Below are 25,554 nucleotides of genomic sequence, written 5' to 3'. Positions count from 1 at the left end.
CACCAGCAGTCAGCCAATAAAGCCTGAGGTCCCTGGGGGCGTGGGACCCCCCTGGGGGAACCCGGCGGTACGCCTGTCACCAGGTGCTTCTGTTCCTCACCGTTGCCTGCCCTCCCGTGAAACTGAGCTGCTTACCGGATTCAGCATCTTCATGAAGGATCCTGGAGACTGCACAAAAGAGAAGCACCTGGAAAGTGAAAGAGGTGAATTTTAAATTTTCAAAAAACTTCCAAAGGGTCTCTTCAAAACATTATGGAGGAGATTGGCCCAAAGAATCTTTATTTTGACACAAAAGGAATGAGCAAGCCTCAAATGTGGGTGAATGATCAAATCAAGTGAAAATCTGATTTTTGAAGGCACATCAGTAGAAAGATGATTCTCTGCTATTATGCTGGGAAAGTGGCTCAGATAAAGCAAAACAGCAGCTAATCCACAGTTTTCCACTCTTTACCCAGGTGATGGGAACCAGTGGAGTCCTATATGTGGACTGATCATGTAATTTGTCATTCAGATCAGGGCACTAAAAGGGGTGATATTAACAGTTACATCTGGACAGTGTATGTTGACTAGCACTGTCCTGGAGCATTAGATTGGAAATAAAGTGCAGATCGGGGGGAAGGATAGCAGGGAAGAGATGGGGAGTTTGGGAAAGTTACATACACACTGCTGTATTTAAAATGGATAACCAACAAGGCCCTACTGTTTAACCCAGGCAACTCTATTCAATGTTATTTGGCAGCCTGGATGGGGAGTAGAGTTGGGAAAGAATGGATACAGGTATCTGTACGGCTGAGTGCCTTCGCTGTTTACCTGAAACTATCACAACACTGTCTGTTAATCAGCAATACAAAATAAAACATCTTTTTAAAAAAGAAATTAAGTGCACAGTGAGTGTAATGTGCTTGAATCATCCCCAAACCACCGCCCCCTCCACCCCAGTCCATGGAAAAACTGTCTTCCACGAAACTGGTCCTTAATGCCCAAAATGCTGGGGACCACCGCCTTAAAGGGTTTTGAGGGTCAGTTCCTGGGTCACTCTAATCGGCAGGAGCTACCTGCAAGGGTGCCTCAGCTCTCAGACCCCTCCTGCCTCCCAGCCCAGACACCCCAAAGCCCTCCTCAGCCAGCTGACCACATGGAACCGCATCCAAGTAGTGCCCGCCACTCGGGATGTCCTGTGTCTCCAACACGGATGGAAGTGCCAGCGATACCTGCTGTCCTGAGGCTCCTTGTCCGCCGCGGGTGTGCTGACGGGGGAGCTAGCGGAGCGGAGGCACTCTTGTTACGTCGGGCTCTGAGCGACAGGACAGCTGATGGCCCTTCACCTTCTGGGGCTGAATGCTCGCAGTGCTCATGACACTCGGGGCGCACTGTTTTCTTCCTGAGGGCAAGGAGCTTTAGCAGGGGAGCCGGCCTTTGGTTTCCTCGGGTCTTTGTGGGCACCATGGCAACCTCAAGGAAGGTTCTGAGCACTTCCTGTTCTAGGCTCAGTCCCCTTGCAGGCTGGGGACTGTGGGAGGGATGCAGTCTTACAGACACCAACTGGGGTGCCACCGACCTCCACCTCAATCGCCCTCCTTAGGCATGCAATGTCATTACTGTTTCTATGTGGTGCCAGGCTTCTTACAGCGCCTGGGGGAACGCAATACTTTCAAAGGGGCCACAGTGAGAACCAACCCCGACATCCTCAGGCCTCATCAGTAACATAAGATTAGACTAGATGGTAACAATGACCCTGTAAGCCAGACAGCAAAAGAGACACAGATGTAAAGAACAGACTTTTGGACTCTGTGGGAGAAGGCAAGGGTGGGATGATTTGAGAGAATAGCATTGAAACATGTATATTGCTACATGTGAAACAGATCGCCAATCCACATTCGATGCATGAGACAGGGTGCTCGGGGCTGGTGCACTGGGATGACCCTGAGGGATGGGATGGGGAGGGAGGTGGGAGGGGGGTTCAATATGGGGAACACATGTACACCCATGGCTGATTCATGTCAATGTTTGGCAAAACCACTACAATATTGTAAAGTAATTAGCCTCCAATTAAAATAAATTAATGCAAAAAAAAAAAGATTAGACTAAAAGGTTCTCATATCGCTCCCAGCCTTGACACTCTGGGGAGCTCCTTTCCTAGCTCTAGTATCTAGAAATCCTTAGACAGAAATATTTAAATAAAAATATTTAAACAAAATTTGGAGCTTTTTATATTATTCAAAGCTATGCCTATGACTTACTTTGTTGGTAGATAATGTTTAACCTGCTCTCTCTGAGAACTGTCTAAAAGTCGGGGACAAGGCTGAGACCCTTCATTCCGGGGGTCAAGGTGGAATCTCACAGTGTTCTCAGTACCTTGGTCTGTGAAGCCTGTGAGGCGGGGAGGTGGGACCCTGCCCTATCACACCCATTGAAGTCCTGGACCTCCACCCCAGGGCTCATGGAAATGCCAACAGTAAAAGGGACCTGGAGTCAGGGCAGCTCGTTAAGGCCTGAGGGTCTTCAAGTACAGCCTCTTCTAAGTCACACAAATTATAAAGCAGCAGAGCAGAGTAGCTACTCTAATCTACTGGTAACTGTCCTAGAAACTATAACACACTCGATAAAGGAGAGGCATCTCAAACGTACCTCCCTCCTCACCCGCAGATCTATGGTTCTACCCCCCTGACACAGACTTCCTGTTGTGCAGTCGGTGACAGAGGAGTGTCCGCTGGGGGCGTACCCACCCCTGTGTCCCCCCAGAGCCCAGCACCAAACTCGACCACTGGGACGTGCTCAACAAACATCTTAGCTTGGATAACTGGAGGTACCAGTCCCTACCCACCACTCTGCCTTTGCACATGGATGAGCTCTGTGTGTGTGTGTGTGTGTCTGTGTCTGTGTCTGTGTCTGCGTGTGTATGTGTGCATTTCTTTGTGGGTCAAGGTTCCATCTCGGCAGAAGTTTGTGTGCAAATAAGCAGATTCGCTCCTTCATTGTGGCTCCCTTTTATCCACCCCAAATTTCCCCAGTCACCTGTCCCTGGAGTGCAGGTCCCCATGTAAGATTTCAGTTTAAGTCTGAAAGATCTAGCAATCACACCAGCTCCACTATGGGCCACACCCCCCCATGCTCTTAGGTACCACTTCTTAGGGCACAGCAAACAGGCCCTTGGGCGCCCTCTGGTGTCCACTCTAAGAAAGCATCCCAGGGTGGCACACTCTTCTCTGTCCATGAACAGGACCCTTGGCCTTGGCTGTGTACATCATTTCCTCCAGTTCTAAGCTCGAGCACCCAGGGCCTTCAGCCTACCTGAAAGTCTTCCTCTTTACACTCATCTCTCCACAAATCTTGGGAGCTGAGTTACTAGCCAAAGTCAACAACAAATACAAATTAATGGAAATGGCCCCCAGCATGTTTCCCTAAGGGCTTCCCTGGTTGCTCAGAGGGTGACTGAACAACAAATGCTTCCCTAAAGCTCTTTTCTGGTGGTGTCCAGTTGCTGGGATGTGGAGTGACCCAGCCCCATGGGCTCAGACAAGTCAGAAATCCCAAGACTTCAGTGGTTCCAAGACTTCACTTCAGGGGCTCAGACACCAAACCTCACTGAGCACAGCTCTCAGCTACAACCACATTGTACCGAAATCTCCCATGCCACAGTCACAGGATTCCAGTGTGATGTCCATTTTATTCTAGAACACTCCAGGGATGAGGAGCTCACTACCTTCCCAGAGGATCCCAGATGGTCCATTTCAGCCACTCCATCTGGTGACCCATGTGGACAGGTGGTGGAACACATGGGAAGGAACACCTGATTTGGCTCTGGTTCTAGCACTGTCTTCCCCGATGGCTCAGATGATAAACAAACTGCCTGCTATGTGGGAGACCTGAGTTTGATCACTGGGTCAGGAAGATCCCCTGAAGAAGGGAATGGCAATCCACTCCAGTATTCTTGCTTAGAGAATTCCATGGACAGAGGAGCCTGGTGGGCTACAGTCTGTGGGATCACAAAGAGTCAGACACGACTGCGCGACTAACACACAGGCTAGCACTGACTAGTTGTGTGACCCTGGCCATGACTTTATCCTCCCTCAGTGGAAAGCGTTGACGCAGAGCCTCTGGGGCCAGGCAGTTTGGAGCATCTAGGTCTCAGAGCCTGAGCGCTGGCTCTAAAGTCTCTGGTTCTAAAAGAATCAGGGCCCTGACACTGTGTGTGTGCAGTGGAAGGCCCCAAGGGTATCGGGATCAGCTGGCTCCCGAGGTATGGGGAGCTGTCTGTGCTCCCGGGTCCAGGCCACTGCTGGAGTCCTAAGCTAGCCAGCCCTAAGCCTGCTTACCCTGCTCACTTGGTCCTTCCCTCGGGAACCACAAAGAAGGCTCTTGTTCACGTTTACCCCTTTCTCCCTCTGCCTCCTGATTGACCGGAGTACTTCTCCACCTGGTCCTGCTCCCCTCCTCCTGGGAACTGTAACAAACTATGTTTTCGGTGGCAACTGTCTCCTGATCTGTTGGCCTCATCATCCCTGAATAATAATAAAAGCTACATTTTAAAACATCGACCCAGTCCTGGGGCTTCAGGGAGGGCTCCTTGGAGGAAGTGACATTAAGGATGAGCCTTAAGAGGGTAGGAATTAGCTGAGAGATACAATGATGAGGCAGGGGTGTCGCAGGTGGAGGGAACAGCACCTGCTGGGCTGGAGTGGAGGAGAATGTCCATGTAGTCTGACTGCAGGAAAGGGTGGGAACAGGGACTGGGACGTCAGAAAGGGAGCAGGGTCCAGGTCTCCCAGGGCTTGGAGGGGCCGAAGAATCTGGGTTTTGTTTAGTCCTATCACTTTTGATCTCCAGGTTGCTTTTTCCAGCTCCTAATAAACCCAAGGGCTTCCCAGTGGCTCAGCCATAAAGAATTCACCTGCAATGCAGGAGACGTGAGTGCAAACCCTGGGTGGGGAAGATCCCCTGGAGAAGGGGATGGTTACTCACTCCAGTATTCTGTCCCATGGACAGAGAAGCCTGGTGAGCTACAGTCTATGGGGTCACTAAAGATCGGATACGACTTAGGGACTAAACAACAAACTGCCCAAAAGACTGACTTGTGAACTCTCCAGATTCTGCCATTGCTGTTCCAGGGAACCTAGAAGCCTGGTTGGGGGCCACCAGCCTGGGGAGGCGCCACGGGTCCACCGACTGCAGAGGGAAACACACAAGAGGCCAGAAGAGCAAGGCCACTCAGGTCAGCCCAACAGCACGCACGGGGGCAGCCCCACTGCCTTCCCACCCGTTGAAATAAACGAGCAGGCTTTTCATCGTCTGTAAAAAACAATAGTGGAGCCAGCCCAGACTCAAGGCAGAGCCACCAATCAGACGAATTAAAGAATGGACATGAGGACCACGGTAAGCATCAGAGAGCATCCCCTATCCCTACTTCTCTTCCCGCCACTTCCTGCCCTACCTCCCGGGGAAGGACTCTGTTACCCTGGGAAAAAGCAAAGGACTTTGCAGTCACTGAGGATCCGGAATTCAGTCTCCTGGCTGAGTGATTCAGTCAAGTGCCTGGGGTTTTTAACCTCTCTGAGCCTCTGTTTCCTTCTTGTAAAATGGAAATAAAAATAGTTTTCACACACCAGAATATTTCGAGGGTGAAATAAGCTAGAGAATGCTTATTTCGAGGGTGCCCCCGTGCGTGCGTAGGCGTCAACATCCTTCCACCTGCCCGGAGCCCTGCACATGCGCACACCTCCATCCCGGCCGCGCAGGGACACCGGCCTTGTCCTGCTCAATCTTTCGAATGCAACGTCCTGGAAAGCAGAGGCTTTGCTGAGAAACCTCGGCATCCCACAAGGGCCAAGGAGTTCGTTAAAGGAGCTGGTCGGGCAGTCGGGCCGCCCTGTCTGGGTCAGTCACCTCCAATGCGGAGCAAAGTCCTGCTTCCCCGAGCCTTCCCCCAGATTCACCCGTTCCTACCTGCCGCTTCTTTCTTCTCGACTCAGAAGCCTGGAGTGGGAGGGGCGTCGGCAGGGGGTGCTCCCTGGTATGGCCTCGGGCCCCTCAGATCTCACATCTAAGAGGCAAGTCCCCAGAAACATGCCCCCTCCATTGCCAGTGACCCCTCCCTCTTTTCTCTACACCACCCCCCCCCATGCCCCATCCTCAGAAGGTAATTTTAGTATCTCCCTAAAGTCACCCATGAGAGCCCCAAAATGAGCTCTCAGAAAAGAAAAATGATGCGAGCTCAAGCCGTCAACTGACTTGGCAAATTAAAGTTCTAAAAGATGCTGAGATCTCAAAGGTTGCAAAGCCAGGAGGTCAGGTGCTGGCTTCTCCTGTTCCTCCAGCAAAGCCAAGTAACTTAAATGGTGCTCAGTGGCCAGCACCTGGGTGAACATTTGCAAGCATAGGTGGCATTATATGAGGCTTCTCAGGTGGTGCTAATGGTAGAGAACCCGCCTGCCAATGCAAGAAATGCAGGTTCAATCCCTGGGCCCGGAAGATCCCCTGGAGGAGGGCATGGCAGCCCACTCCAGTCTTCTTGCCTGAAGAATCCCATGGACAGAGGAGCCTGGCAGGCCACAGTCCATAGGGTTGCAAAGAGCTGGACACGACTAAAGCAACTTGGCACATGCATGTGGCATTATATACACTGAGTGTAGGAAAAAAGTGGCTGATCCCAATCCACAGGGGTCCCTGAGGCCAGGCACTGCCCACGGTGGCCCTGTGGGCAGGTATAGGGAGGTGGCTGAGCTGGAGGGTAGCCTTGGACTTCTGGCCTCCAGAACTGTGAGAGGATAAACTTCTGTTATTTAAGCTGTGAAGTGATTTGTGTCGGCCATCCTGGGAAACTGGGCACCTCCCCCACCCCTCTACTCCCCGTATATACCAACCCTCCAACCTGGGGTCCCTGGGAAGGTCAGGAGAAATTAGAGAATCTAACTGCCAATATCCCTCGTTTAATCTCCAAAGTGGCCTAATTATCTGTCACCCATGGTGAATTGCCCACCTTTTCCTATCCCCTTGGACAGGAATGGACATTTCAGGGTTGATCTGCAGAGACTAAAGGAATGAGCAGGAAGAGTGACAGCCTGCTGCTTCTTTGAGCCAATAAAGGGAAATAGATTTTGCCCCCTAAAGTCAAAGAGAATTTGTAAAAACAGAGTCCAAGCTAATTTAATACACCCACTTAATTATTTAAGTAGCAAGTCAATATTTCTCAATTGCTCCATCTTAAAAACACAGCCATGAAAACAAAGGAAACGTTATTTAAATCTGTGGCCAAAAAAGTGAGCCCAGATAGAGAAGAAAGTGAAAGGCTACATCTGATATGACTTAACAAAGGTGAGGAAAGATCCAACCTTTTCCAGAAAATAAATCATAGCCACACTTATTGCCAAGATCCAAAGAAAAAAATTTATTTACAATAGAGAATTTTATTTGAAACATGCATTTTTCTTTTTTTTTTTTTTAAACAAATCAGCAAATGCAGATCAAGTTTACACTCCTTAAGGCAAGAGTCCCTTTGCAAGCTGTACACGATCATATTAAATCCAAAAGCCGCTCACCCTGGAAACTCATGTACAAAGGGCAAGGCCAAGGTCAGCGATTTGTCTTTTATTAGAGAATCAGACAATCTCCCTGATACAGGAACTCTGAGGTCAACTTGCTATGAATTATACTAGGAAAATGCAAACCAATAGCAAGAAATTCTGATAGTCTCCTTAGTACTGCATACAATCAAATCAACTTTATTTAGAAAGGAAGTACAGTAGTGCATACGAAAAAGTGAAAACAGAACCTGTCCACACAACCGGAGGGACAGCAGTGTGCCGACGGTCATATTGCACGCAACGGTCAAGTCCAAACTTTTGGTTCTGAGTTAGCTTTTCCCCATTTTGGCAATCAGTTCATCACAAATCTTGGTGAGTTCTTCTATCTCTTTATTCTGCAAGTGAAGACAAAAAAAAAGAGGTTGCTGAAATGTCCTGGTTGTTGGAAATCAAGCCAATCAGAATGGTCACTGGGCTTTTTTGTGTCCTCCGGGCTGATTGGTCCCCCTGAGGATATCTAAAGCAGCATGAGAAATGACCTGGAGCCAAGTCATCTGTGCATCCCAGCTCTAGCTGTGTGACCTTGGGCACGTTACACAACCTCTCTGAGCCTCGAGTTTCCTTATCTCAAAAGGGTAGATGATAACATCCTTCACTCTCAGAATTAAGTGAGGTAAGAAATGTCAAGCTCCCTAGCACAGTGACCAGCTCAGAGTAATGGCTTAACCAGCATTCATCGTCTTCTGCTTATTTGCCTCCAAGGATGTGGGCACAAAAGGGTGGTCTGCGGTGAGCTCTTTGGTGGGTTTTTTTGAGAAATGCCTCCAGAGGGGTTAAGCAATTCTACTTGGATGGGACCCCTAGCATTATTCAGAGGATGTCAAGTGAGGTGGTGCTGTGGATACAGGGCGTGTGGAGAAGAGTGAGGGCAGATACAGGACATCTTCAGGGGCTTCTCGGGCCACAGCTTGCCCATCCTCTGAAGCCCCATCACGAGGAGCCAACCACGTGTTCATCTCACACCAGAGATCTTCAACACTGTTCTCCAGCAACGGGCATCCAACGGGGTGGCACCTCCATCCAGACGGTGGTGGCTTTGCTCAGATGGACTAAATGCCACGCCTGATGCCGCTCTGGCTCAGCAGCCAGTCTTGATGGGTCCTCTCCTATGGGGCGAGACCTTTCTGTATCCCCAGAATATGTTGCGGCCAGCTTTCCCTTGAGGTCCCCGTGGAAGGCGAGTCTTAAGTCACAAGGCTGTGCTCTGAGACTGCATGGAGGCCCTTCTCTAGAAAGCTCCGGGCCTCCTAAGACACGGTCCAGCCGGGAGCCACGTGCCCTGGGTACCGGGGCTGGGCTCCAGGTGCGGCTCATCGCTGAGCCGGTGCTCTGGAGGAATCCGGCCTCCTTAGCAGAGGAGGTTCAGTCCCGGTTGCAGCTGCAGATTCAGTCCTGCCTCCAGTCCCCACGGGGAGACAGCTCTGCCAGGAATATCACCTCGGCCCACCTCCTGCCTAAGGTCCTGGGAAGCACTGAAATGCCTGTTGGGGGATGGGTTCTGCATGCGATGCAGAACGAGCCACTGATCCTGGAATTCCTGTTATCACCGCTCGGGCTGCTCGCAGTGATGTTTCATCTTCCTGGAGCACTTTTAGCACATGCCTGTCACCGTGCAAACCCAGCGCAGGCCCTGGATTGCGCCCCGTTCTCACCATAATCTCTTAACAGAAACCATTATTATCCCGCTGCTTTTCAGTGAGGAGACAGGCTAAGAGAGGTTAAGCGTTGTGCATGAGGTCACACAGTTGCTCAGACATAGCAAACCTGAAACACAAATTCTGGTCGGCCTGCTTCCCATACAGCTTGGCTATTTCACCTGTTAGGCACAATGCCTAGTGACGGATGGTGCAGGGGCACAAGCAGACCCACTAGCTGTGGATTCTTGGAGGTTCTCCAAGCTCTATCCTGGCACCGTCAGCCACCAGCCAGGAACCTGCCCTATCACGGAGCTCAGCTCACCAGGCAGAAGTCCCAGGTCCTTTATCAAGTCCCAACTGGGCAAAATGCCCAGTGCCTTCACCTAAGAGCTGCCTGGGGTGGGAGATGGGGGGCATAATAGTTCTGAATCTCTTGAAAACAGAGACCACCCCCTCCGTATCACTTGGAGCCCTTTAGGGAAGAACTCATGTGGTTGACCCACTCCTCCTGAGTTTTAGTTTAAGACAAAATTATGTTTGCAGATACATTTATTTTCCTGTTATTCAAATCAGTGCAAAGCTTACTTGCTTTCTTCCTTATCTTCTAGTTGGCCAGAAAAACCTAATATCCATCACCTTCACTTTGCAACTATAATCATCTGAACAGGCCAGGTGCCTTGAAAGCATCCCTCCTGAGGCTGGTTTTAGCTCTGTTGTTCTAGCTAACATCATGATGCGATTTAAACACCATCATACCCTGATGGAAACAGGAGGGAATAACTTTACACCTTCAAGATCTGGTTTAGTTCCCCAGCATTACAAACCCAGAAACCATAGTGAAGTGCCAGGCCTGCCAAGGAGCAGGATGGACGGCAGGGAAGTGTGGGGACCTGAATCTCCTGAGTTCCGAGCTCTTTCCCCAAGACCATGTAGGGGATGTGAGAGGTAGTAGATACCCTGCCCACCTCTGCCCACTGCAGAGGTTAGTACTGCTTGGCCCAGAACCCCTGGGGCCCAGCCAGTCACACTGGAAGCCGGGTGGGTGCTTTGAGAGGAGCAGAAATCATTGGGAGACAAACTGGACTCCTGATGCCACCTGCCTTTAAAGCACCCCCACCAATGCCCATCAAGACCCCAGTGCATGAGAAGCGCTGTTACCCCTGGTCACTGGGCCCTCGATGACCATCCTGAGGCTCAGTAAATCAACCAGAATGGGGGTTCATGTCTGGAAACCCAGGGAGGGAGCCTGCCTGGCTCACACTCACTCAGAATCAGCCTCACGGCTCTCCTGGGGGGGAGAGACTTCTCTGTAGGACAATCAGGGAGTTAGTGTGTAAGGGGAACCAAGTCCTCAACTGGAAATCAGGAAATCTGGGCACAAGCTGAGAAACCTCAAGAGGATCCTCCTCCAATCCACGGAAGTAGGAGGACACCTGGGGGGCCTTTCTGACCCTGGCACTGCCCATGTTCTGCAGGTGTCTCTGCCCAGGGTGTTGCCTGGTGGGCACCATCCTGCTCGCTGGGTGCAGGGGTTAAAGCACTATGCCTGGCACACCATAGTTGCTGAGCAAACGTTTGACAAACGAACGAATGTTGAAAAGGAATGGAAGATGACAGTTTCAGGGAAGGCAGAAAGGGAGCCAGTCTCAGGGCTGGGTTAACCTGGATTTTCCTGGGGGAGGGCAAGGCCGCGCCCGTGAAGCATGAACCTGCCCCAGCAGTGCCTGGCATGTGGCCCAGAGTGAGAAGCCCGGCTATGTGCGTCTGAGCCTCTGGCCAGCCCCGCCCGCTTGGAGGCAGCGACCTCAGCCTGTTACCTTCTGCTCCAGCGTTCTCTCCAGAGCGTCCACTCGCAGCTGCTCCTTCCGTAGGCTGGCCTGGTAGGCAGCCTGCTCCTGCTGGGCCTTGCCCCGGACTTGGGCGATCTCGGCATTGGCCCTGCAGGAACGGGTTGAGGACGGGGTTCGGAGATGATCACTCTTCCCTGGAGGTGCCTCCCACCCTCTTCCTCCCCAGTCTGGAAACGTGTGCTTGCTCAGTCGCTTCAGTCGTATCTGACTCTGCGACCCCATGGACTGTAGCCCGCCAGGCTCCTCTGTCCATGGGGATTCTCCAGGCAAGAATACTGGAGTGGGTTGCCATGCCCTCCTCCAGGGGACCTTCCCGACCCAGGGAGCAAATGCACATCTCTTATGTCTCCTTCATTGGGCAGGCAGGTTCTTTATCACTAGCGTCACCCGGGAAGCCCTTCAAATCTGGGCAGGGGAACCAACCATCTGGCCCCAGCTCCCTCCAACGGGGCCTGAGCACAGGAGCCGATGAGAACCCCCAATCCCTGTGATGCCGAGGTGCTTCCAGTGGGTACCCTGGGAATTGCAACACGCATCCCTCACTTAGCAAGATGGATACTGATGGAGAGTGCGTTATCTTAAACCGTATTGAAAAGTGCAGCTGGATTATCCACTCAGCTGTGGGATTGGGAATTATCCATTATCCCAAGGTGATGGCAGGGGTGCCAGGGAGCTCCCAGCCAGCCTCGGCCAGGGCTGGCTACTGAGGGGCCCTTGGGAGCAGACTCCGGCGGCCTTACCTGTCTAGCTTCTCCTCCGCATGGACCTTCAGCGCCTGGTACCTCTGTTCCTCCTTCTTTACTCGAGACAGGTACTCTTGTGCACACTTCTTCAGCACCTCTTCATTCTGACGACGACAGAGCACGGGGGTCAAGCCCACAGAAGGAAATCCAAGGAGGGCTGGGGACCCCGAGGGCTCACAGATGTGGGTGTAACCCCTGAATGCCGAGTCCTACCCCCCATCCGGCGAGGATGGCCTTCCAGAGCGCCCCCACGGTGCTCCCAACCCGCCCCACCTCCCCTACCACGCGGATCTCGCCGTCCCCCCACCGCGAACACCAACACACCTTGCGGAAGCCCTCCAGGACCTCCTTCATCTTCTCGTATCTCCTGAAGAGATCAGCCAGAGATTTCTCCACGGAGTTCAGGTCGGCCAAGGCTTGCTCCTTCTCCAGGACCAGCTGCTGGACGGTCTGGTGGGAGACCGACTTCTCCCTCTGTTCATCCTCTGGTGGGAGACACAGGGAACAAAATGATGGAGCCCACAGCTTCTGGACCGGGTCTCCGGGGCCTCGGGTGCAGCTCAAGTCTGACCTGTGGGCCATCTTGGGTCTCAGCTTTCAGCTGAGACAGACCCGCTCCCTCGAGCCCCCCCAGACTCCGCCTCTAAAGGAAAAACATCCACAGCTCCAGCATCCCAGACCTGGGCCTGGGCCACATTAGATGGGCTGGAAATGAACCAGTATCCTTTAACCTGATCACTGCAGTCCCTTAAACTATCCTGGAGACCCTGCTGATACTATCTGGTTGTTGACAGCATAAGGACCGATCCATACTGAATTTGGTGTTGACCCAGAATAAAATGTGCTGTAGACTGAGCTGTGAGGGAAGCTCATCCCCCTTCTTAAGCATGATGAAGCTATAGAGATGGTCATAGGAAAAGAAAAAGGCTTCTTCATCCTTAAAACATCCCATGAACCCCAAGCCCACATAACTGTGGCCCTGAATCCTGCTCCACACAAAAAGGGCCATTTCTTTTGATACGGCGGGTGTCTTCTTTAACTCCCAGGAAAATGGAGCTATTTCTGTCGGACTGACTTTCTCAGTTATGCACAAAACAATTAAATTCTGGCCCGGTCTGGAGCAGCTGATCCTGGTGGCAGGCTCTGCACGCCAGCCTGTCATTGGTCTGTGTGGGCAAGGAGCCGCTTGCTCTGATCAGTCCGGAACTTTGCTGGCAGCAGAGTCAGTCGAGGGGAGTACCCCTGCTTGGAGCTCCTGCCCGTCCTCAGGTCCCCTGGGAGGGGCCCCTGGGCCAGAGGATGGACAGCAGCTGTCAATGATGACACCGCCACGGCAGAGCAGCGGCCCGTGTGTACTGGGCTCATGCACATGTCAGGCACTGGGCTGACCGTCCTCTCGATTCAGAGCCCTCAGCCAGCACCTGGCAGTTGGGCTGAGCTCTCAGAAGTCCAAACCGGGTCAACCCCTCCTTCCAGGGGCCCCCCTCTGCACTGGAATAAACCCCCACCCCACATGCTCTCTGCTCTCAGCACCGCTACGCCTCCGCTGGGAAAGCTGGCCTGGAGCCCCCTGTGGCCCCACCTCACTCAGAGACACCTTTTATGAACCCACGTGGGAAACACCTCGTCTCCATGCCCAGAATGGGCTTCCCTGGTGGGTCCATGATAAAAGAATCCGCCTGCCAATGTAGAAGCCACAGGTTCAATCCGTGGGTCAGGAAGATCCTCTGGAGTAGGAAATGGCAACCCACTCCAGTATTCTTTTCTGGGAAACCCTAGGGACAGAGGAGCCTGGCATGGGGCTCCAGAGGGTCGCAAAAGAGTGGGGCATGGCTGAGCAACTGAGCACCCAGCACCACGTCCGGCAGTGACCACTCCTTATTGTCATACCAGACATGTGGGTGTGCACGTGTCTGTATAGAGAATGCATGCTCCACGAGAGCAGGGTCCTGTGAGTCTGTTCTGTCCACGGCTCTGTCCCAGGCCCAGAACAGGGCCTGTGAGAACAGGCCTGCAGGACACAGGACACCGCAACACACGCCTGTTGTCGTGCAGTGAATGAATGAGCAGGGCGGCCCTGAGGCTGAACTCCAATCTCCCGCACAGGAGAAGCTTAGTCCCTTGTTCACTGAAGATGCAACAGAGCCAGAACCAGACCCAAGGCTGTGCTCGCAACTGGGTCTCTACATGGGCCTCTTACTAATGCAACTGGAAGGATCAGTTCAGTTCAGTTCAGTCGCTCAGTCGTGTCCGACTCTTCGAGACCCCATGGACCACAGCATGCCAGGCCTCCCTGTCCATCACCAGCTCCCAGGGTCTACTCAAACTCCTCTCCATTGAGTCGGTGATGCCATCCAACCATCTCATCCTCTCTGTCCCCTTATCCTCCTGCCTTCAATCTTTCCCAGAATCAGGGTCTTTTCAAATGAGTCAGCTCTTCGCATCAGGTGGCCAAAGTATTGGAGTTTCGGCTTCAACATCAGTCCTTGCAATGGAAGGATGGAGCTCCCTTAAAAGTGGGGCGATGTTGCTTTGGGTTCTTTCCCCTTAGATTCTCGATAGATGGGCACCTTTCTGTATCTCGACGTCAGGCGTTTTCCTGTCTGTGTGTGGACAGGAGTGAAGAGCACAGAACAGGGACCACATTGTGGTTTCGGCTCCAGCCCTGACCGTAAACTTGCTCAAAGTCCTCACTTGAGGTCCCAGGGCCTCAGTTCCAAAATGAGGGGCTTTGCACATGTCAGCATGCACCCTGATCAGCTGGGAGCTTGTTCAAATGCAGGCGACTGAGGTCACCCAGCGGGGTCTGATTTGGTTATTCTGCAGTGGGACTGAGGATCTGCACCTGTGACAAGGTCCCCAGCGATGCTGAGATGGCTGGTCCAGGGACCATGTCTGGAGAACCACAGGCCAGGAAGATGCCTGAGGTCCTGCCTCTTGAGAGTTTCTCCTCCCAGGGCAGAGCTGAAGAACCAGGAGCCAGAGTCTGACAGCCCACGTCCCAGTCCTAGCGCTGATAATTCCTGGCAGTGTGACCTTGGGCAGAGTTTTTCAGCTCTGTCCTCCACATCTGAAAACACGGGATGAGAGGATATATCTATGGCATTTGGGGAAGATTAAATATAAAGCCCTCAACATGTAGTAAGAAGTCAGTATCAGTGCTCTGTTATCAACAGCATCACCATCTCACGGAACTGCTATGATATCAAGTTGCAGGGACCCACGAAAAGGGAGCTTTTGAACATATAGTGAGACCAGAACCACCGACAATCTGCTTGCTACATCTAGACTCCTAAAAGAAAGGGCACTTCAAAGTTCCACCAGTAACCAAATGCTTGTTTTTATTCTTTGAATTTTAGCTGCTTCCTTAGTTCTCAGCAAGCTGTATAATACACATTCTGGGCTGGTTTCGGGCCATGTATACATTTCACTTGGCTTGGTAAAGGAGTCATTTATCAAACGGAATCCATCTGATTTCCTGGATCTGAGATTAGACTGCCTCAGGCTTCCTTTCCTCCCCCCCATAACCCTTGTAAAAACAGAATTTCCCTGTTCCCAGGAGACTGAAAAGGAGAGAATGCTTCACACGTCTTTTTTTGTAAATGACAAATGCTGCTAGGTTCTTCAAATCAGGAAATCAGCTCAAAACCCAAGATGTTCTAGACACAACAGTAAAACAATGGCCCTGGAGATTTTTTGGCTTTTTCAGGCAAAACACTGTAAAACCATGTGGGGAATGCAGCCAAAACACAAAAGCAAAAGTAACAAAAATAGAAAAACAAACAAATAAGGGTTGCAATGGGCGGGTGTCAAATTAGGTGAAAAAGCATTTACTTACCAGGCTTGCCTGTTTGTTTTGCAAGCAAAGGGCAAGAAGCAACAGAAAATGGAAGCAAAACAGATAATCAGGGCAGTTGTTAGGAAAGCAGAAAAAAAAAAAAAATCAATTGCAACAACCTGGAATGCAGAAAGCACAGAAATCCTTTTTTGTTCTGAATTCTGAACAGTCGATATTTGAACTTAATGAAATATAGTCTCTCTAGTATCATACGATGAGAATGAACAGTGATAGCAGGACAGATGTTACACTGACATAGAGCATTTGTAAAGGTTAAATGGAAGCCAGGGGGGCCAGGCGGGAACCAGGAAAGGCTAGTGGAGGTGGAGTGGAAGCTGGTTTTAACCTCAGATTGCTGTTACATTTATTCTGGGCCCTGAACTGCCCAGCTCTCTGGGTCTGAGTTTGCCCTTCCGCAAGGAATGCTGGGTGGGTGAGTGGGAACCAGAAGAAAGAGACAGGATCCAGATAAGAAACACGGGTGGGTTTCCTGCTCAGAAAGAAGGCAGGTCCTGCCCACAGCTACAGTGAGTCCCAGCGGTGCTGCAGCCCCACGCTGTCCTCAGCAAGGACGAGGACCCTGAAATCGACCCAGTCGGCGACCTGCAGTAATGACTAATGAGTGACACGCACAGACGGGCCACGGTGCTCCGATGAGACCCGCTCTGGGAACGTGGATGATGAAGAGGACAGTGAGTGGCGATGGGGACACATAAAGGGGCGCCACCAGAGAGACAAAGCTGCTTCCAGCCAGGGATGTTGGGGGGCTGGCAGAGCCACTGGGAGAGTGCTCAAGCACCCCCAAACAGGAAATCGCTCAAAGCAGGTGATCTTAGAGCTCTGGAAGAGATGGACCCTCAGGCCAAACACACCAGGTCTCTTGGGAAGGGAGCGGGTTGGGCATGTGTGGCCTTAATCCCTGGAGTCAGGGTTCCACACGCTCCTCAGATTGTCTAGAACTGAAAACTGTTCTAACGACTGTCACCTGCAGATATGCGGCAAGAAAAGCGTCAGAGGGGAATAAGCTTTCTGTCCCCACTTACGGTGACCACATGAGGATGGGCCACTTACGTCAACTAGAGATTCTGACTCTTGTCAGTTTTCAAGAGGGAAATGTCAGCTTCTATCAAATTGCCAGTCGAGCAAGTAAGTTGGGTTGCTGTGGGCAGCCTGCTGTCAGGGCAAAGGCTCACGTTCTCTTCAACATTGGCCTAACCATCATCATCAAGAATAAAAATAAAAATGTACAACTCCCAGGTGTGGAAGGATGTTTCTAGATGAGCCAGGTAGGTCTGAGTGATGCTTTCACATCCCAAGACTCCGGGAGGTGGAAAGGTCTCACTGAGCTCGCCAAACAGTGTATATTGGAAGATATAAATGCTTCCTTCTGACCATGTTCAGCAGCAGTTTCAGTTCCAAGAGTTTTTTTTTTAATCTCATCCATATGTATCCATAAATTCTTATGCCCATTCAACAAAGAGGTTTCATTTAATAGAAAGCATACACCATGAGGTGGATTCTTAAAAAAAGACCCCAATGGGCTTTCCCCTAAGCTCTAGGAGAAATGGCTGTTATTATAATAAACCAAAATGAAAGCTTTTTTGAAAAGAAAGCACTCAATAGGCAGCTTCTTCAGTGTTCCCAAGGCTCTTGTCATGTTTATCTTGGGACAAAAGCTAGAGGTATGGTATGACTCATATGATGAGAAGTCATCAGCTGAAACAAGCATCAAGTTGGAACACAGAAACTGTGGTCTGCAGTGAGAACATGTCCTTAGGAGTAAAAAAAAAATTTAAATCCAGTATCATGGACGTAAGCAAATGAATAAATAAGCAAAAATTCCACACCTGAAAACCCCCAGAGTCTTAACAGCATTTCTAAATAGTGATCATTAGTGAAAAATCTTGGGCTTGGCACTTCTGCAAGTCTTTTCTTGATTTTTCTTCAAGAGCAGAAGAGCCAGTTACTTGAGGCCTTCTTTTATTGCAGGCCAAAGTAATCTGTCAGCACTGGCTGCCAGGGATGCTGTGTTAAGACAGATTCTGAGGCAGTATCCAACCTCAGGAAGAAACAGCAGTGATCAGTTAATCGGGGCAGGCAGCTGGGCTGTCACATGTTCTAATATTCCTTGTCCTGGACCCTGTGTAAAGGCCATTGGTTTTTTTTTTTTTTTTTTTTTTCTTGCATCTGATCTATATTAGGGTTTAACAATTTGATGTTAGAGATCTAATTCTTTCCCATGAGCAAAAAAGCCTCCAAACATCCTAGGAACAAACCCCAATCTTTTCATTAGGGCTGGGCCCCCATGAGGTGGGCTATCCTGGCTGGGTCAAATGGTGACCATCAAGGTGATGGCCATGGCTCCCCACTGCATACTAAGAGATGTGCGGGCGGGTGCTTCCAGGAGGTCCCCAGACTCACTTGCCTGCGGCAGAGCCTCGTTCTGGGAGGCTCTGGTCCCTCCCTAAAAGGCTTCATGCGCTAAGAGAAGCCTGAGTGAACACACTCTGGGTCTCTACCTTCAAAGCCCTCCCTACAGTTCAGAAACCTCAGGGCGGGCCTGAGCCCCTGCCAGTGAAGACACTCACCTATCATCTGGGCAATGGTCTTCTCATACTCGGCCACGATTTTCCTGTAAGAGAAGTCGAAACAGGTTGGTACTAGGACCACACAATGGTTTTTACTTTCACGCAGGTGCCTGTGCACTAGACATCAACAGCCTGTCCAAGAGGACAAATCTCATGGGTCCCAGTGGCTCAGAGGTTGAGGGTCCCCTCCAACCTCAGCTCTCTCCTTGCAGACCCAGGTAGGTTCATGCTCCTTGTGCATAACTCTGAACACATCATTCCCTTGTATAATACAAAACACTCTGTGTCTCTCCACTGCCCACTGAGAAAAAAATAAGGCTAAAACTTCAGCCTGATAGTCGAAGCCTTCTGTAACCTAGGCCTGATCTTCTTCATCAACTGTACCTCCTTCCATGCCATCCTGTGAACACAGTGGTTCAATAACAGTAAATGATTTCTTATCTGCTCTGAGCTTTCTTACCTCCATGGCCTTGAACATGGTTGTTCACTTGCCCTCTATCTCTACCTGTCAGAATCTATCTGTTTCTCAAGGTCCAATTCAAATGCTCTCTCCTCCAAGAAGTCTTCCCTGATTCTCTTTAGAACCCAAGAACATTTTCTTCTTTTTTTCTTTGGTTTTGGTCAAGTCACTTAACCTAATCTCTGAGGCTTCAAACGGGGCTGGACCATCCCCTTAAAGGCTGTGGGGAGAAACAGATTGTATGCCTCTAGCCAAAAGCACAGTGCCTGGCACATAGCAGGTGCTTCCCATGTGGTAGACATCATACTTCTATGACTATATGCAGAAAATGAAAATAAATCACTCAAGTGAAATTTGGAAGACACCCTAAATGTTTATCCATTGAGACTGGTGATTGCATTAGACCCTCACAAGGACTGTCAAGCAACTGAATAATAAGATTGAGATGTATAAAAATCTGTCTAAGCTATGGTAAGTTAAAAAAGAATGTAGGGTCACATATACTTCTATACTACACTGAAGAAAAAGGAGGTTATACTGATACCTTAACATATTTGGGATCAGAAATGCCAAAGTCTAAGAAGGATACACCTGTGAAAGGATACACCTATGAAATGGTACATAGCAGTTACCTGGCTGTGGCACCAGAGGCTGAGTGGAAGGAGATTTGTTTTTCATTGTAGGTATATTTTGTTGTTGTTCAGTCGCCAAGTCATGCCTGACTCCCTGCAACCCTGCAGGCTGCAATGTGCTGGGCTTCTCTGTCTTTCACTATCTCCTGGAGTTTACTCAAATTCATGTCGACTGAGTCGATGATGCCATCCAGCCACTCTCATCCCCTGCTGCCCCTTCTCCTCTGGCCCTCAGTCTTTCCCAGCATCAGAGTCTTTTCCAATGAGTGCATTATTTAACTCGTGCTCATGGTATTTTAATACTAGTAATATACTAAGAAGCCTTGTGGAATAAAGAGTAACTTCTATAGAGGACACCATTCATGGGGCCACACCAGTTCTAGCTGTTATCAAATCACAGGTAAGTATTCCCCAGGTAACCAGGAAGCCCGGGTATCACAACTGACCTCATTTCCACCACTTCCCGCCTGCTTTCTTCATATTTATCTTTCCACTCTGAGACCTCTCTCTCCTTGGTTATGATCTAGTATCAGGGCGAAGAAGAGGCAAGGTTAGTCCCAGATGAGTCCATTTGGATGTGAGCAATTCATAGACCAAGACAAGGAGACATGAACAAACATGGGATTAAAACCTGCTACACCAAACAATTACTGTACTGAGAGAATTTCCCCAAGCGTGACAGAAATAAGCCATACACCGGACTTTCACAGTGCCCTTGGAGAGCAACAAAAATGTGTGGGCTTTTTTTGTTGTTGTTATAAATTAAACGAGGCCAACAAAGGCTTATTAAACAATAGTGTCCAATATCAAAACCCACAGTTTGCCACCTGTCTCTGCCGGCAGTGGTCAGAGGAGAAGGTCTGTGTCCAGAGACGCTGGCTTTGTGGGCCATGGGGACGTGTGTTTATTTACAACTTTTCGCAGGCACCCAGAGCTGGCCCTGCCTTCTCGGAGGTACTTGCATGCCACAGTACCTCTGCCCTGGCGATCTGGAGCGCAGAGTCCAGGTCGGGCTGCTGGAACAGAAGGCCTGCGGGTTTCTCCACCTCGGCCGTCCCGATGCGGGAATACAAGGCTGTTTTGGAGATGGAGACATCCGGTGGGTGAGCAGCTTCTCTCTGTGGAACGGTTTTTAATTTTAAAAAGTGAACATCATCATGCTTCTGACAAAGAGAACAGCATTCATCCTCTCATGAATGGGTCAGTTGTATGGTTTTGAAACAAAGAACACCGAAAGTATGAGAAAATGCTAAGACTAATGAACGGGGGAATGCCGGATACAATCTATGGCAGCCTATCGTTTTGCACCCGCGCAGGCTGACAAAGAGGCTGGTGGCGGAGGCCTCCCCGGCTCCCGGCCCCTGGAGTCAAGCATGTCTAGTGCCTGTTTATCACTGCTGTTTATCAGACACACAGGCTTTTAGCCACAGCGAGTATTTACCAAGGCCACCTTCCAGCAGGCACCACTTCCAAAACAAAAGCCTGACGGTGAACAATGCTGAATTCTACTCTATGTTTGCCTCGTTCTGAGTAACCACAGATCTGATGGTTTCTGTGAGACCATCCACATTTCAATTTAGGGGGGCATCGGTTAGCTCTCTTTGAAAGTATATAAATAAGTCATACAAAGTTTTTAAGACCTACTATAGTCAACAAGCAATGTCACCTTCAGTGAACTAGTTTCTGGATGCCAAAAGGTAAGCGTTACACTGGAGTTCAACGGTGTCAATGGGAAAATAGAAAACTGGATTACTGACAACATCCATGTGCATGAATGTGTGCGAATAAGACCCTCGAGAAGCACTGTGATTCCCCACTGCCCGCAACTGACACTGGCCGGTCACCAGGGAGGAGAGGTCTATACTGACTGTTCTTCTTTTTGCACAAACGCTCAGCCGTTTCCAACACACTTGAAACGCAGTGTTAGCAACACCACCAAATAGCGCAGCAGGGTTGTCAATCTAGCTCTACTGAAAAGAAACGGCAAACCAATCACACTCCCAGTCCCATTCATTAACCTCCTGGCCCGTCGTGGTTGCCAAGGCAAACCTCCACCCTGGTTACTAGAGTCTGATTCGATGCAAAGCAATGGTGGTCCAATGGTAGGAGGGCAACTGCTTCTTCCTTGGGAAACATGTAGAAGAAACGAAGCCATGAACAGAACAGTGATGTAGAAGAAAGAGATGTGAGGATGGAACAGTGAGGACTGATCATGTAGGTGGAAGCAGAGACTAAAGAACCAATAGTAAGTGGGAAGGCAGTGACCTGAAGGTGCTTGAGCACAATCTCTCTCTTCAGTCACGGGAACAGGTATGCTTACCCTACTGTGGCCTCAGAGACAAGGAACCTGAGACAGCTCGGAAGACGCAGGTGGAAGCTTAATGAATAGGACTGGAGGTCACAGGGTTAGTTAGGACCAGTTAGTTGTACACATGCACGATGAACGAAGCAGTTCACGCTGTCCTGGAAGCAAGCGTCTGCTGCGTGGCTGTCACACCCCAGCCTGATCTTGGCTATCTGGGTTAACTCTCACGTGCAGCCAGAACGACTGCTGCTCAGAGAGGAGAACACAGTTTTGTTTAACCAGACATCAGGGATGCCCACCCATCAGATGGAATGCAGGGATCCTTTAGCCTCAGGTCCTAAAGGTATTCCGTGGCAGGACATTTGAGCAGAACAGCCAACAGCCAGAGCTAACAGCTCTCGGGAGCAGGCAGACTGACCTCTTAGAAGAAAGAGGGCCACCAGACTGGAGGGCAGAGCCTCTCCCGTGTAGGGGTTAATCTGTGATGTTTGCGACATTTTCAACATTCTGCTTGTCAAAAGGGAAACTTCTCAGGAAGTACATGGAAAATTATAATGGCATCAAGACTCAGTACTTACATTTATCATAAAAGTTCAAAAACATAAAATTCTGAAGAGGATTTTTTTAAAAAATTGTGCCTATCAGTTAAATAAAATAATGTGTTCTTTGAAAAAAAAATCATAGTAAAATTTCATAATGGAAAGAACATCCCGGTCCCTCTGATGATGAAAAAAATGAGAATCTAAATAAGATTTGGCCAAATCGTTTCCCAGAATGAGATTCAATTCTGACTCCAAATAAACCAGCTCTCTGAAGTGGAAAAGAAAAATGAATGAAAACTAATTTTACTATACTGGGCAGAAATGAAATAAGATCAATGCAGGAATTAATGACCTTTAAGCTGCCTCATGTCCTTTGTAAAACAAGGACGGGGATGAAAAACAAAAGGATGAGCTCTCTAAGTAAATGCAAATGGTTACTACCAACACAGTGATTCACCATCACTGGTCATCCTGGCCACCTGAGTTTTCAATAAAGAAATACGATGACTTCAGAGTCCATCTAAATTATCATCCAGGTATCTGCAGGTCAATGAAATTCAAGATACACACCCTGGTTTTCTCTTACAACCAAGGATTGTTTTAAACTGAAATTAATAGCTCTGTCTCTTCCTGATATTTTAAGATCAGACTTAGATTAAGCTTTATTTCTCTCACATAATCTCCCATTTGCTACTTTAGAGGAGCCAGGAAGCCCCTAGCATTGCAAATTAAAATGTGAAATGGTATGACTCAGACCACATGGGACCACATGGGACTATGACCTCAATCCTCTTCCCTAAACTTTGATCCCTGTGGGGACCCCTGGAGCACTGTCACCCCAGTGAGACCTACAGATACGCCCAAGGTCCTTCTGGCCCTGCAGCCAGGGGCTGCGGGCCCTGCCCCTCACCCGGACTCACAGTCCTCCTCGTGGCCAATTAATCCCCTGTTGCCAGGCTTACGGGAAGCTGCCATGTCCGGGACCAAGGCAGGATCGCCGTCTCGGGGAACCGGGTGGCACAGCCGTGAGAGAGCACGGGGGTGGGGCCCAGGAGACGAGATCGGGCCACGGGTCAAGGTCACGGAGCTGGGCCAAGGTCATGGAGCATGGACACAGACTGGACGCTTGGGGGTGTCTGGGCCACACGGTGCCGGGTCAGACAGAGAGCAGCCTCACCCTGCTACTGTGCTACCCAAGTCTGACAACAGGCGGTCTCGAGCTCAGGATGACAAACAAGAGGAAGGCGCTTGATACGTGCCCTTAACCCACTCACACAGGGGGCACCGCCAACACCCACTGGCCACTCCATCCCCGTGGGTCAAGACATGGCCTCGGAAAAGAGGGTGGAACAAACACAGAGTGGCTGACATATATCACTGCCATGTATAAAACAGACAGACAGTGGGAAGCTGTAGAGCAGAGCTCAGTGCTCTGACCTAGAGGGGTGGGATGGGGGGTGAGGAGGGGAGGGAGGCTCAAGAAGGAGGGAATATACGCATACTTATAGCTGATTCACGCTGTCGTAGAGCAGACAACGACACAACGTTGTAAAGCAATTATCCTCCAATTAAAACACAGATTAAAAAAGCATGCATCTAAAAAAAAATAAATTAAAAAATATAAAATATAATGTATTCTCCCTTTAAAAAAATAATAAAATTTCTGGGAGGAAAAAAAAGGCATGGCCTCAACCCTCAACATAGGCTGCAGGTGATGACCACAAATTCTTGCAGCTGGGCAGTAAGCTGAAACCCACGTGCGAGCCCTTTGTCACTGCTCTTCGGATGGTCGCTGTGGGTTTGGGGCATCATGTGGTTGCCTGGGGTGGGGGGGGGGCCTGGACACAGCAGGAGAAAAGGCACCTAGGATATCAGGCTGCTCAGCAAACACGCAACTGCCCCAGACCTGACTCCTCCTCCTCCTGCTGCGACAAGCCAGGTCTCTGCCTTTATCAGCTAGGACTCCTGCAGGAACCATACACTAGGAGTAATGCCCTTTCCTGCCCAGAGGAGCCTGTTTCTAGGACTTCCTCTGGCCCCAAAGCTTGCCATTTGTATGATCCTTGATCCTAAGTTACCCAGATACAGCCTTCATTCTTTGTATTGGGTCCCCCTCTTCCCAAAAGGCCAACAGCTTAGGGACCACAACCAGCGTCTGTTACACACACAAATGCAATCCGTCCCTGAGTCCTGCAGCCCTTGGAAAGCCATGCAGATGGAACTCCGAGGTTCTATCCATCCTGGTTCAGTGGTGAATTCAGGGCCATGGCACCGCAGAGCCAGGGACCGGTCAGACCTACCCCCAGGAGGATACCACACTGCCAGAAGCTTGTGGAAGGAAAACAAGTTGGAGTCTGACACGCCAGCCCCTGGCGTTTCCCTCATTTCTAACCTTTTCTGACTAATGAGGAGGAGGAAGCCCCACTGTAGTCCCTGGAAGGCTGGCTTTGCTGACCCTCAGTCTAAAGGGAAACGCGAGTGAAGCTGCTCCAAGGAGCGAATGGAAATCACCCCCGTCATATTTCATAATGCTTTTCATCCCCTCGGTGTGAGTTTTTTTTTTTTTTTAAATCTCTCTTCTGAGAGATTTCATTTTATGTGAAACACAGTTTAAGACCACGCTGCCAAGAAGATGGGGGCTGTGTCATTTGCAGCTGAAATATACAGGCAGCAAAAAGAGTCAATTGGATATACAGCTGCTGTTTTCCCTTCCTATATATCAACAGTTTCCAATGCACTAAGGGACTATCAAGCATCTCACGAACAAGAAACCCAGAGGGACCTAATTGGGTCCAGGCAAATGGATCACCCTAGGGCTAATTAACTATAGGAAAGAGCATCTATTTTCCATGGGCCAAGGTCCCTAGATAATAGACTTCTTACAAAAGCGGTACAGGTTCCTAGGGTGGAGGAAAACACTCATACTCCAGGACCCTATGGAATCATTCTTTTAACACGCCCTTCTGGAATACATAAGGAGGGAGCAGGCGCTGTCTCTCCAAACTACACTCAGGAGATTCACGTGACAGTATTTTCTAAATCAGAATCAGGACACATGGTCTGAGAACAGGCTGTAACTGCCTGGGAGTCAACTGCTGGCCATCTCTGAGAAAGCAGGCAAGGGTACCACGCAGCTCCAAACACTTCATACTCAATAAGAACTACTTAGAACATGATTCTGCCCCAAACTTCTGGACAAGAATAAACTGTATTCATAGTGACCAAACCTCAAGCAATTCATTCTGTGTTTAAGCCACTAACCAAGAATATCAAGAAATAAACCTAAGGGGGAAAAATTCCTTACTGCATAATGTATTCTAAAAATCTCATTTTATGGAAATTTAACCCAGGTTTATGGGTTGGCTACAAAAACAAGAAC

At 49.8% G+C, this 25,554-nt stretch overlaps 2 protein-coding genes across 2 annotated transcripts in view; both read right to left on the bottom strand.

The window, feature by feature from the left end:
* BTBD16 (BTB domain containing 16) overlaps positions 1-1,290 on the bottom strand; it is a 51,326-nt gene extending 50,036 nt beyond the window's left edge. The window contains exons 1-2 of the mRNA XM_061163181.1: positions 1,212-1,290; positions 136-187 (exon numbers count right to left, since the gene is read on the bottom strand). Of these exons, the coding sequence (XP_061019164.1) occupies positions 136-153 (18 nt within the window). The 5' untranslated portion in view covers positions 154-187; positions 1,212-1,290. The remainder of the gene's footprint in view (positions 1-135; positions 188-1,211) is intronic.
* A 6,093-nt stretch (positions 1,291-7,383) lies between these two features.
* The window catches only part of TACC2 (transforming acidic coiled-coil containing protein 2), a 201,923-nt gene continuing 183,752 nt past the window's right edge, over positions 7,384-25,554 (bottom strand). The window contains exons 15-21 of the mRNA XM_061162812.1: positions 20,303-20,446; positions 19,775-19,851; positions 18,237-18,280; positions 12,135-12,295; positions 11,808-11,914; positions 11,035-11,155; positions 7,384-7,915 (exon numbers count right to left, since the gene is read on the bottom strand). Of these exons, the coding sequence (XP_061018795.1) occupies positions 7,850-7,915; positions 11,035-11,155; positions 11,808-11,914; positions 12,135-12,295; positions 18,237-18,280; positions 19,775-19,851; positions 20,303-20,446 (720 nt within the window). The 3' untranslated portion in view covers positions 7,384-7,849. The remainder of the gene's footprint in view (positions 7,916-11,034; positions 11,156-11,807; positions 11,915-12,134; positions 12,296-18,236; positions 18,281-19,774; positions 19,852-20,302; positions 20,447-25,554) is intronic.

This window comes from Dama dama, chromosome 15, assembly GCF_033118175.1.
Source record: "Dama dama isolate Ldn47 chromosome 15, ASM3311817v1, whole genome shotgun sequence".
NCBI classification, from domain to species: Eukaryota; Metazoa; Chordata; class Mammalia; order Artiodactyla; family Cervidae; genus Dama; species Dama dama.
The sequence above is the reverse complement of the archived record's forward strand: the minus strand, read 5'-3'. Positions and strand labels throughout refer to the sequence as shown.